The 13145-nt window shown below is 41.6% G+C and overlaps 1 protein-coding gene across 1 annotated transcript in view; it reads right to left on the bottom strand.

Annotated features, from left to right (window-relative positions):
- Positions 1–13145, bottom strand: part of NAA25 (N-alpha-acetyltransferase 25, NatB auxiliary subunit) — a 61912-nt gene that overhangs the window by 28164 nt on the left and 20603 nt on the right. Inside the window, exons 2-9 of the mRNA XM_038762856.1 lie at positions 10600–10685; positions 9743–9881; positions 7216–7334; positions 3990–4064; positions 3094–3201; positions 2222–2300; positions 1026–1137; positions 282–371 (exon numbers count right to left, since the gene is read on the bottom strand). Coding sequence (XP_038618784.1) covers positions 282–371; positions 1026–1137; positions 2222–2300; positions 3094–3201; positions 3990–4064; positions 7216–7334; positions 9743–9881; positions 10600–10685 — 808 coding nt within the window. The remainder of the gene's footprint in view (positions 1–281; positions 372–1025; positions 1138–2221; positions 2301–3093; positions 3202–3989; positions 4065–7215; positions 7335–9742; positions 9882–10599; positions 10686–13145) is intronic.

Genomic DNA, 13145 nt, shown 5'->3' with positions numbered 1-13145 from the left:
TTAAACCGCCAGAGACTCTGAAATACTGTTGGGGAAGGGAAATTCTACTATTTTCCTAATTTTGAAGGCAGCAAAACTGAGACAGAGAGAAACTAGAGATGTGGCCGAAGTCAACAGCGGCAGAGTTGAGGACTAAAACCCAGAATGCTGATTCTAGGTGTTCCATTCAGGAGAGAATGGGCCACCCCTCTCTTATAAAAAGATGGATTAATCAGACAGAAGCAAGCAAAGGATGAAGACTTCTTTAAGAATTTGTCTCAAATCAACCAAAAACAACTTACTGTTCTCCTTCTGCAGGAGGTGCCCAGGCCTCATCAATTAATTGAAAGACAGAGTCAAAATAAGTCAGGTAGAACTGCCAATCATCTGAGCTAAAATAAGGAACAAGGAAGAAAATTAAACCGAAGTATACCAAAAGTTAACGAAATCCATGACAATTAATCTTCCTCATTTTTGCTCCGTAGGAAGCAAGACACGATCTTTTTGTTTCCCTGTGTCTTCTATGAGAAATGAAATGGGCACGTCTGCACTCCAAGAAGCATTTTCAGAGTCGTGGCAAAATCAAAAGATCACCTATAAAAATCCCAAGGCCTAAATTATAGCTGGAAGGCAACTGTCATATTTTCTCAGAAAAATCATTATGCTTATCTAATACTTCAATTCTTCCCTAAGGAAAAAAAAAAAAAAAGAGGACCTTGGGTTCAACAGTGTTTTAATTTAGGTAGTGCAGTGAAGTTGCTTAAAGGCACGGACGTGAACCAAAAGCATGAGAAAACTAAGTTGTGGTGCCCTGTTAAACACTGCAAAAATACCGTTTCCCCTTTTTACCAAGAAGATAAAGGGATAGCTGTAAAAGTGAGGCACAGAAAGTCAATGGCCTGGCTGGCAAAAATGACTCCGCTCTCCTTACCGTTAAGATCAAGTCTAGTTGAAAGGCCTCTCTGACAGCCAACAAAACCCAGTAATTACCTGACCACGAATGCCCTCGTTTCCACTTTGGAGTCAAAGGTGAAATACCAACTCACTTTCTGAGTAAAAGCCGTCGGGATAGCGCGTTACACTCTGGCCACTTTTTCAGCTTCTTGTACATCGTCATACATTTATTCTCTCGACTCTGCAGCTCACTTATCAATTTTTCTACAATTAAGACACCGGATTAAACGGTTTTCTCTTTTCCCTTTAGCAAGCAGCACGTTCACATTCGGCTACAAGTTCATAACACTTTCTTACTGTCCCACCCTCAAGGAATACAGCCACTCCAGGTTTACAGAGATCACGGTGAATGGTTTATTCGGGAGCTGACAAAAGTTTGCAGGGAGCAAACTCTTCCTAACCTCACCTTCTGTTAAAGACAGCACATAGTAGGATGCTCCCGAGCATTAGTGTAACCCAGCAATTTGAGCTCATCTTGAAAAGCACAGCTAAACCGCGAGTTTGTGTGGAGGTTTGGCTGTATCTCTTGGGAAATGTGAATCTGATAGCTCCAACTCTGGCAAAATGCCTTCGAGATAGAATTACAAAGAGTGTGGACTGGAAGGTGGGGCTGGATGAAGCTCAAGGGGGAGGCAGAAGAGAATAACTAAAACTCTTTCAGAAGAAACATTTCTCAGGAGGAGACTGGAATCAGCTGCGAAGATATCCTGCAAATTTAACTTGACAACTTTCTCTTTGGATTTACATAGCTGAAAGCAATGCGACTGGTGACCCTAACAGTTCCTAGTAATACTTTATGGGGGGTTGGCTGTAAAGAATGGACTTTCCTAGCTGTAGAACTGGTTGTACTGGGTGGGAGAGTGGATAGGCTGGTGGTTATCTCCAAGGACACATTAGTTACCTGGGAAATAAATTCACATGCTGAAATCCTGTGAGAGTTTTTTTTAATGCTTTAAATATTATTTGCAACTGGCGGTACGAGTATATTCAGTAAGCCCAGGACAATCTGTATAGGAAACTATTTTTTCATGACACTTGCTTAGAAAAAAATGGAGGCTAATGCTCAACCAATTTCATTCATTCATTCATTCATTCATTCAATCGCATTTATTGAGCGCTTACTGTGTGCAGAGCACTGTACTAAGCGCTTGGGAAGTACAAGTCGGCAACACATAGAGACGGTCCCTACCCAACAACGGGCTCACAGTCTAGAAGGGGGAGACAGACAACAAAACAAAACAAATTTCCTCAAGTACTGCATAATGGAGCCACAAATTTTTACGATTACCTCCTAGTTTTCCTCTGACAACATCCAAGGCTTCCTGGTACTTTCCCAAACGTTCCAGGATCATATAATACAGTTCAACCTGAGAAATCAAGCAGATTAGGGTTGTAAGCCAGTGAAATACTTTCCGGCAATGAAAAAAGAGCGGTTTATGCTTATATTTAGGAAAAGGAGAGAAAAAGATACTGCCTTTTAGACTGTGAGCCCACTGTTGGGTAGGGACTGTCTCTATATGTTGCCAATTTGTACTTCCCAAGCGCTTAGTACAGTGCTCTGCACATAGTAAGCGCTCAATAAATACGATTGATGATGATGATGATGATGATGCCTTTGGACTAAAAGATGCAGTCTCATAAAAAAAAAAAACTGGTTAAGCAGCATAGCCTAATGGATAGAACACAGGCCTGGGAATCAGGACTTGGGTTCTAATCCCATATCCACCACTTGTGACCTTGGGCAAATCAGTTAACTTCTCTGTGCCTCAGTTACCTCATCTGCAAAATGGGGATTAAAACTGTGAGTCCCATGTGGGACAGGGCCTGTGCCCAACCTGATTAGCCTGAATCTACCCCAGCGCTTAGAACAACGCTTGACACAAAGTAAATGCTTAACAAATACCATCATCATCCTCATCAATCTGGCAATAACTGTATCTCCTTTCTGGAAGCAAACTATTTTAGGTAATCTCAAAGCACCCGAAAGCACAGTTGTCACTATTACACTAGCATGTAGTCACTTCCAAGGGGTTCTTGAATTTGTTCAAAACTTTCACAGTCACATGACAACTAGTAGAAAGAACTTGCACCCCATTAACTCAATCTGTAAATCATAACCCATAACTCTGGCAATTAGAAAACAAGTCTACAAGATCTTACTTCAGCTTCCGCCTCTATTTTGTCTTCCTTCACCATTTTTTCCACCATTCTCTCAGCAAGAGGCAAAAACATGGTTTTGGAGAGATTTTCATCCTGTGCAGAAATTGACTAGGGAGAGGAAAATAAAAAAGTATATGTGTAGTACACTGTCATTCTAATTTCCTTGGATTTACATTATTGCACCACTCCAACGAAGATCACTTCTTTAGGCCTTTAGCAAGAAGAAACTAGCTGAGCTTGTGTCCGGGCCAGATACTGCTCCTAATGTGATTTATAGAAACTACTTTCTGGGAGCTCCAGTTGGTTTCAAAGGCAGCATAAAGTAATTTTTAATGGAAAAAAAAAAACCACAAAAAATATTCCATTGTCTTTTCACAATACCACTAAATAGAATTAAAATGGGGACATATGGACTAAGTCCAGAACCAAATAGGTCAAGTATTTGGATAGAGAATTAAACTTGGACTAGCCACGGCAGTCATGGAATTATTGGACAGGGGAAAACACGGACACGCTCCAAGACAAACATGCAAAAATAAATTGAAGCTACTTGTAAAGCACAGAAGTCCCTTGCAAAAACTGGCTCTCTATTGGCTGTTTCACATCTGATACATTTACTTTTGCACAACAAACTCTTGCAGGCACCCAGGATCCACATTTGAATAGTTTTCTGAATAAAAGTGAGGAAAAAGTAAAATAACTGCAATATTGGGATATGGACATCATGTACTTCTAATCTCGGATTCTAATCCCAGCTCTGCCACTTGTTTGTTGTGTGACCTTGGGCAAGTCACTTCACTTCTCTGTGCCTCAGTTACCTCATCTGTAATAACTTTCTTTAGAAAGAGAAGAAAATGTTTAAAAACTCCACAATCCATTCTGAATACTGCACTCACCTGCATAATTAAGCTCATCACAGACCAAAAATAGTACGGGTTTTTGGGTACAATCTTGTAAAGTGCCATTCCAGCCTGAAAAACACCAGCAGAGTAGTTTACTTTCTACAATTTCTTAAACCATATATAAGGACATGCACATGAGTAGGTTCAGAACAACACCTATTACTTAGAAATTAGAAATGAACTTGCACATTATAGCCAAGTACGCAGCCAAAGGTAAAACCGTCTCAGCCATTTTCAAAAGTAACATATGATATTTTTGAGAGATGAGGATATTAACTTTCACAAATGGACAATCCATGCAAACATTACCCCTGAACCCCAGGACAGTGGCCTTACTTAACTAATTCCCACCTGTGTATTCTCTCCCAGTATTTAGTATAGTGCTCTGCACACAGTGAGCACTTAATACCAATTAATAACAATAATAATGATAGCACTTATTAAGCGCTTATTATGTGCAAAGTACTGTTCTAAGCGCTGGGGAGGTTACAAGATGATCAGGTTGTCCCACAGGGGGCTCACAGTCTTAATCCCCATTTTACAGATGAGGTAACTGAGGCCCAGAGAAGTTAAGTGACTTGTCCAAAGTCACACAGCTGGCAATTGGCAGAGTCGGGATTTGAACCCATGACCTCCGACTCCAAAGCCCGTGCTCTTTCCACTGAGCCACGCTGCTTCACACAGCAGACAAGTGGCGGAGCCAGGATTAGAACCCATGATCTTCTGACACCCAGGCACGCCACGCTGCTTCTCTAATTACTACTACTACTACAACCTGCTTCAAAATACAAGTTCATTTGGCAGTCTCAGTTCAGACACTCACAAAAAAAAAAGTTTCAAAATTGGAAGAGGACGCTTTAGACTGTTGCAAAAGGTAGGCTTCATGACGTGCATGCATGAACAGACACAGGTCTCTCCAAATAACACATCAAGGGGTAGAATTGGGCCCTTGGGCTAAAAAGTTTGCTTAGTTTTCCAAGTACAGAGAAGCAGGGACAAGCTGAGCAGGAACAAGGACGGTCTCTTTGTATAAGGATTGTGTACCTGGAAGGCAGCGTTTTCCTGTTCATAGCAATAACAGACTGAGAATAATTCCCAGGAGAAACTGTCAAAAGTATAGCGGCTGAAAAACACGGCTTTCTAGAGCCTATTGTAACAAGTTGGAGAGTTCCCTGCTCTTCACCTTCTGACTGGATAATGCCTGTAGTCAGAGTCAGTCTGTGATGTGTCGCCCACCAGAGAGCTCATTTCGACATTAGTCACCTGAATCACTCCTCTTTATACTCTACAAGCAATACTACACATACAACTCATTTTTAACCTACAGTTTCAAAAAGATTTTCCTGAACAAACCAATCCCAGAAAAACTGAGCACCTGTGCACTGAATTACATCAAGGGAAAGATTATAATGTTATACCAAGAGCTTAGTACAGTGCTCTGCATGTAGTAAGCGCTCAGTACCACTGATTGATTGTGCACCTGACCATTTCTGAAATACTCGTTGGCTGAACCTGTACCAAGTACAACCAATGCCCATTTCCTTAAAAAATCCCAAACTCCCATTTCCTCGCAATACAAACATGCTCAGTTCTTTTTCATTTAATCTGTAAGGGGGCCTTGGCAAACAGAGTTCTTCTAATAATAATAATAATGGTAATTATGGTGTTTGTTTAGTACTTATTATGTACCAGGCATTGTACTAAGCATTGGGGTGTATACAGACAATTAGGGTTAGACACAGTCCCTGTCCCACATGGGGCTCACAATCTCAATCCCCATTTTATAGATGAGGTCACTGAGACCCAGAGAAGTGAAGTGACTTGCCCAAGGTCACACAGCAGACAAGTGGCAGAGCTGGGATTAGAACCCATGATCTTCTGACACCCAGGCCTGTGCTCTATCCACTAGGCCATGCTGCTTCTCTAATGCCTGGCCTGATGGCTTGGCCTCTGGAGATTGCTAGCACGCTACTCAGGGTGGCAAGGCTGCTGGAACAGGGCGGGAAGATCCGTGGCTCAGTGGAAAGAGCACGGTCTTTGGAGTCAGAGGTCGTGGGTTCAAATCCCGGCTCGGCCAATTGTCAGCTGTGTGACTTTGGGCAAGTCACAACTTCTCTGGGCCCCAGTTACCTCATCTGTAAAATGGGGATTAAGACTGTGAGCCCCCCCGTGGGACAACCTGATCACCCTGTAACCTCCGCAGTGCTTAGAACAGTGCTTTGCGCATAGTAAGCGCTTAATAAATGCCATCATCCTCATCATCCCCAACTGGTCAATCAGGCTGGTGTGCTGACCCCAGAGTTCTGAGAGTGGGACAAGCAGGAAAAGGCTCCACAATATTACGGAGAGTGCTCTGCCTGCAATCACTGGATAGGCACGAAGAATCAGAGTTATACTGGGCAGGTTCAGGTTCCACGGGAAATTTTCCCCTAGAAAAAGTATTATCTCCCTAAATGTATCTTATTCCATACTCTTTCAACCAAGTGGCGGCTTTCTCTGCTGTAACAATACTTTTCTTACTATAATATTTTATGCCACTGTGAGGCTCATGAGAAAAAACCAGCTAGGGTTTAAGAACACTTTAGAAAGTACAAATAAAAAGGAGTAAGAAACTTCAGAGTCTTCCATTTATAGGTACTTTTCATTTGAAGATCATGGCACAAGCTACAATCTATTGATCTAGTCTAGTCAATGATAAACAAATACAAAAGCTACACTGGAGGAAACAAAAGCAGAGGAGTGCACAAGCTTTCCTCCTAAGGGAGCAACAGTATTTGCAATTAAAAAGATGTCCTTTTAGCAAACTGATAATTCGGGCATTTCATTCGACATGTAACCACGGTTATACATCATGTGTTCATACATATTCTGGGATTTATGCCTCTCATCTCCAAACTAGAAACTACAGTTTAGCAGACCAATTCGAAAGCAAAAAAGCAAGCTAGCACAATACCAGAAGAAATAAGAAAACCATTTTTCCCCCAAACAAAACACTCATTGTACCTGAAAATAGTCCCATCGTTTAAAGTGAGACATATAATGCTGACCAGCAAGACCCCAACATGGGGTGACTGTGCACAAAGTTTTTGTTCAGTTCCGTCATTAAAACACCCGATCACATCAATTTTTAAACTGATGTGCTGAAGGCTACCTTCCTTTTTTGGTTTGCCATCCCATCTGTAATTAATCAAACAACTCAGCAGGTTCACAGGGAAGTTACCTGTTGCATTTTCTTATATTCACCAACTCTGGCATAGGCCATAAAAAGGTGAGAATGATATTCTTCACTGTTAGGAACCTTCTTCACAGCAGCTTCGTAAAGCTTAGTTACCAGCTCCGCTAGGGCAAACAAAAGACAAATTGTACTTTGATGTCAGTAAGTTTGCAAAAGTTGAAAGCCCCACGGATTACATTTTCAAACACTTAACAAGCATTTCCCTTCCTTTAATAACTTTCGTCCCTACTTAGCAAAGTGGATTTCTCTCTAGTCCATATTTCCTCCTGAAAAAAAGTCAAGAATTTAATTACTTTCCCCTCACCACTCTGACTGTATTTTTCCACTTTGATTTTTGCCTATGAATGTAGTAAGTTAAAGCTCAGGTGCTGAAGTGCAAATCAGTTTGATACTTCATCCCACCTAAGAGACATCAAAAGTTTAACCAAAAGGGATGAGAAAGTGGAGAGAACCTGACTCTTACAGCACCATGTGAATCTAAAATCTGATTACTTCAAAAACTTTATAAACAATAATACTACCTTAAACTATTATGGCTCAACTCTAAAATACTAAATAGCAAAAACAAGAATAGCAGCATTATGTGGGCTAATTCCACTATAAAGGACAGGGGCAAATTATTTTTGTCAGAAAAGAAAAAAAATATCATCTATTCACTTGCTTTCCTTCGATTTACTGCATCTCATGATGATCACAAAACATCTGAGAAACCACTGTCACAACTGCTTCTCAAGGGCACAGGATAATAATAATAATTATGGCATTTGTTAAGCACTTACTATGTGCAAAGCACTGTTCTAAGTGCTGGGGGAGGATACAAGGTGATCAGGTTGCCCCATGTGGGGCTCACAGTCTTAATCCCCATTTTACAGGTGAGGTAACTAAGGCACAGAGAAGTTAAGTGACTTGCCCAAGGACACACAGCCAATAAGCGGCAGAGCTGGGACCTCTGACTCCTAATCCCTTGCTCTTTCCACTAAGCCATGCTGCTTCTCTTGGACTCTTGGAGGAGTCTTGTGGAGGAGTCTTGTGACTTTTGGAGGAGTCACATCTCCTCCAAGCCCTCTTTTCCCTTGCTCCCTCTCCCTTTTGCATTGTTTCAACTTGGATCTGTGGCTTTTGGGCATTCGATAATTTCCCCACCTTCAACTCTACAGCACCTATGTACATATCTATAAATTATTATTATGAATGATTTATTTATATTAAGGTCTGTCTCCCCCTCTAGATTGCAAACTCACTGTGGGCAGAGAACATATCTACCAGCTCTCTTGCACTGAATTCTTCCACGTGCTGGTACAGTGATCTGCACACAGTAGGCACTCAAACACCAATGACTGACTGATCTGAAGCTTCCTTTTCACTGTCTGTCCTGAAGCAGTGCCCAACAGTTCTAACAAAAAATAACAACTGTGGCATTTGTTAAGTGCTTATTACGTGCCAAGCACTCTACTAAGTGCTGGGGTGGATACAAGCAAATCAGGGTAGACACAATCCCTGTTCCATGTGGGGCACACAGTCTCAATCCCCATTTTACAGATGAAGGGATTAGTGAAGTGACTTGCCCAAGGCCACACAGCAGAGAAGTAGCTGAGCCAGGATTAGAACTCCCTGTGCCTCAGTTATCTGCAAAATGGGGATTAATGCTGTGAGTTCCATGTGGGATGCGGACAAGGTCCAACCTGATTAGCTTGTATCTACTCCACCCGCTAGTTTGGTGCCTGGCATGTAGTAAGCACTTAAATACCATTTAAAAAAAAAAAAAAAGGTGTCACTTTCATGCCCATTCACGTCCATCAACAGAAACTCCTTACCATCAGCTTTAAGATATTAAATCAGCTCTCTCCCTTCTACTTACCTTGCTGATTTCCTAAAACCCAGCCCACACACTTTACTTTCCCAACACCAGCCTAAACGCTGAACCTCAATCTCATTGATTTCACTGCCAACCTCTTGCTCATTTCCTCCCTCTGGCGCGAACCCCCTCTCCCCTTCATAGCCAATAAACTATCATTCTTCCCACCTTCAAAACTCTCCTAAAAAAATCACACCGTTGCAAGGGGCTTTCTCTAACTAAGCCCTCATGTCCCCACTCGCTCTCTCTTCTGCATCCTCTACCCCTTGGAACTGTACCCTTTAAGCACTTGATAGTCACCCCACTCTCACAGCACTCATGTACACCTTCTTACATTCCACCATTTCCCCTATCTTTAATTTATTTTAATGCCTGTCCCCCTCTTCTAGAATGTAAGCTCCTCGTGGGCAGGAATCACGTCTACCAACTCAGTTGTAACATAGTCTCTCAAATGCTGAGTACAGAGATCTGCACACAGTAACACCGATTGACTTCCATGGTTTCATACTTCCCAATGCTCTGTACAATGCATTGCACCCGGTGGGTGTCCCAACGTTATTAGATTATCGAAAGGACGGTGGTCTAAATGTGAAACTAAATCACAGATGGAGAGCTCGGGCTAGGTTTTCAAAGCCATGAAGCAATCTGAAAACCTACGTCGATGCATTTCCCGGTAGAGAATAGTTAACGCTTGTAGAGAATTATCGTCAGTGGGCTCCAGGGCAGCAACTTCTTTTGCCAAAGCAAACGCTTCATCTTGTTTTCCAGTCCTCTGCAAACCAATTGCCTTCAAAACCTAACAGGAATAAAAAAAAACAAGTTTAACAGACGGAAGATTACAAACCACAGATAAAGAAGCCTGCATCAAGAAATTGCATTGGAATAATGGATTAAAACAGGAGATGATACTGCATGGTGGAGTGGAGAAAGCACATGCCTGGGAGTCAGAAGGTTATGGGTTCTAATCCTGGCCCCTTCACTTGTCTGCTGTGTGGCCTTGGGCAAGTCACTTCCCTTCTCTGTGCCTCAGTTACCTCATCTATAAAATGGGAATCGAGATGGTGAGCCCCTTGTGGGACAGGGACTGTGTCCAACCCGATTTGCTTCTATCCATTCCTGGGACGGTCAACTAAGTTGCAATGAAGCAAACTTCCACTCCACCGAACCGATTCAAACATTCGTGTTTAATCTTACTGAATATACACAAGTCATTTCTGAACCGGTCTTTGACACAATGAAACAACAGTACTGTCAAAGCAGTTTTGCAGGGTTCAAAGAAAATTAAAATCTAGGTTTTCTAGTTTTTAATTAAACACTCTTGACAAGTGTTTCATTAAACTTGCCACGAGTTAAAAAAAATGCAGCCTGAAAAACCACAAGTTAATGGGCACGCAAGAGGTTAATTAGCTAATGATTCTAAAATGCTTTAAAGAGGAAACATGCTAAGTACCTAGTAATAATGTGCACTTAAGTCATTGAATAAAAAAAATTCACCAAAGGGCAAATGAACTTACCTTAGCACAGTGAAGATCCTTATGTTTTTTCAGCAGTTTATCCGCTTGTTGGATTGCCATTTTATTATTGCCATTATCGAGATAATCTATGAATAAGGAAATCACATTAGGTTTAGAACTCAATCTGGAAAACTTGATATCAGTTTTCTACACTGGTTCTCAGTGACTGAGATCATCCAGTCAGAAGGCATTTTTCCCCAGGATTTAAGTGAGAAATGACTCTTTCCTTATAATCCTAATTATATGCTTAAAGAATGATCTAAAAATTCAGTCCATAATTTTTGCTGACAGTGTGACCGAAAGCACCTCAAATCTTGCTGGCCATCCTTGCTGAAAGCTCACGATTATAATTAAAATGATGCATAGCAAGGGGGTCGTGACTCACATCCTAATATTTCATCACTACCTACAGGAACAAAGACATATGCCCCAAGATGTTTTAAAATGAGCAAATGGGAATTAGAGCCCTGTTCTGCTTGCTCAAACTACATGATTTCAACAAGATGGTCAGGTCTGCTACTAGAGAGGAGAATGGCACAATCACTGAAAGGAAGGGCTGCAAGACTAAAGCTGATAGCAGCAGTTTACATTCACAATACCAAAAATAAGATTTTTTTCAACCCCTCTTAACCTGAACTCTGGATTCACCTATTTTTAAAGGCCTAAAGGGTTAGGGGAAAACCTGGGGTAAAGAAAGAAAGTACAGGGAAGTAGCGTAGCTCAGTGGAAAGAGCCCGGGCTTTGCACTCAGAGGTCATGGGTTCGAATCCCGGATCCGCCACATGTCTGCTGTGTGACACTGGGCAAGTCACTTAACTTCTCTGAGCCTCAGTTACCTCATCTGTAAAATGGGGATTAAGACTGAGCCCCACGTGGGACAACCTGATAACCTTGTATTTATCCCAGCATTTAGAACAGTGCTTGGCACATAGTAAGTGCTTAACAAATGCCATTATTATTATTATTATTATTATTAGTGCGTAGCCCTGGGAGTCAAAGGACCTGGGTTCTACTCCCAGCTCTTCTGCTTGCCTGCTGTGTGATCTTGGGTAAGTCACTTTACTTCTCTGGGCCTCAGATTTCTCATCTAAAAAAATGGGGTTCAAAACCTGTTATTTCCTCTTAGACTGTGAGTCCCATGTAGGCCAGGGACTGCGTCTAACCCAATGAGCTTGTGTTTACCACAGTGCCTGGCACATAATAAACCCTTAACAAATACCCCATTATTGTCACATCTTAAAAAGTGAAAATGCAACCAAACATCAAAGACGAATTTCCAAAAACAACCACAATGTTTTTTCTAAAGTGTTTTAAAATGGAAAACGGATATGGTAGTGAGACCATTTTACTGTGGACATTTGATTTATGAATACGTACCCAAGTCACTCCATTGCAAAGTCCCAAATAAGCAAATGAATTTAAGAACCTCTGAGATATTTAACGAACTCCCAGTTGGTTAATAATAATAATAATAATAATAATAATAATAATAATAATAATAATAATGGCATTTATTAAGTGCTTACTATGTGCCAAGCACCGTTCTAAGCACTGGGGGGTTTACAAGGTGATCAGGTTGTCCCACAGGGGGCTTACAGTCTTCACCCCCATTTTACAGATGAGGGAACTGAGGCACAGAGGAGTGAAGTGACTTGCCCAAAGTCACACAGCTGACAAGTGTTGGAGTCATGATTCAAACCCGTGATCTCTGACTCCAAAGCCTGGGCTCTTTCCACTGAGCCATGCTGCTTCTCAGTTAACCCCACAGCACTGATGTACAAACCTTTAAATTATATATTATAAATTATTCTGTCTCCCCCTCTAGACTGTAAGCTCACTATGGGCAGGGAACGTGTCTGCTAATTCTGTTGTATCAATCAATCAATCAATCGTATTTATTGAGCGCTTACTATGTGCAGAGCACTGTACTAAGCGCTTGGGAAGTACAAATTGGCATCACATAGAGACAGTCCCTACCCAACAGTGGGCTCACAGTCTAAAAGGGGGAGACAGAGAACAGAACCAAACATACCAACAAAATAAAAAAAGGAGGATAGAAATGTACAAGTAAAATAAATAAATAAATAAATAAATAAATAAATAGAGTAATAAATATGTACAACCATATATACATATATACAGGTGCTGTGGGGACCCAAGTTGTACTCTCCCAAGTGCTTAGTACAGTGCTCTGCACATAGTAGGCGCTCAATAAATACCACTGATTGACTGACTTAGAGCTGAGGCAACAGTTTAGAAGAAACTCAGAGGTCGCAGCCCTGCCTGATTTGTCCACTAAAACCAAAGTCGATGGATTTCAGTTTCACCTCTAATCCTTGACCATCTTCCGGTTGATGTGCTGGTGGGCACAGAAATCACCTAAAAGCGGGTGGAAACAGGATGACAAGCCTGGACAACCGGACACAGTTGAATGGGGCAAAGGGGGCCACCACTACATCACCTACTTCTTTCAATTAATCGTATTTACTGAGTGCTACTCTGCACAGAGCACTGTGCTGAGCACTTGGGAGAGTACAGTACAACAG

This window comes from Tachyglossus aculeatus, chromosome 21 (genome assembly GCF_015852505.1).
Source record: "Tachyglossus aculeatus isolate mTacAcu1 chromosome 21, mTacAcu1.pri, whole genome shotgun sequence".
Taxonomy (NCBI): domain Eukaryota; kingdom Metazoa; phylum Chordata; class Mammalia; order Monotremata; family Tachyglossidae; genus Tachyglossus; species Tachyglossus aculeatus.
The sequence above is the reverse complement of the archived record's forward strand: the minus strand, read 5'-3'. Positions and strand labels throughout refer to the sequence as shown.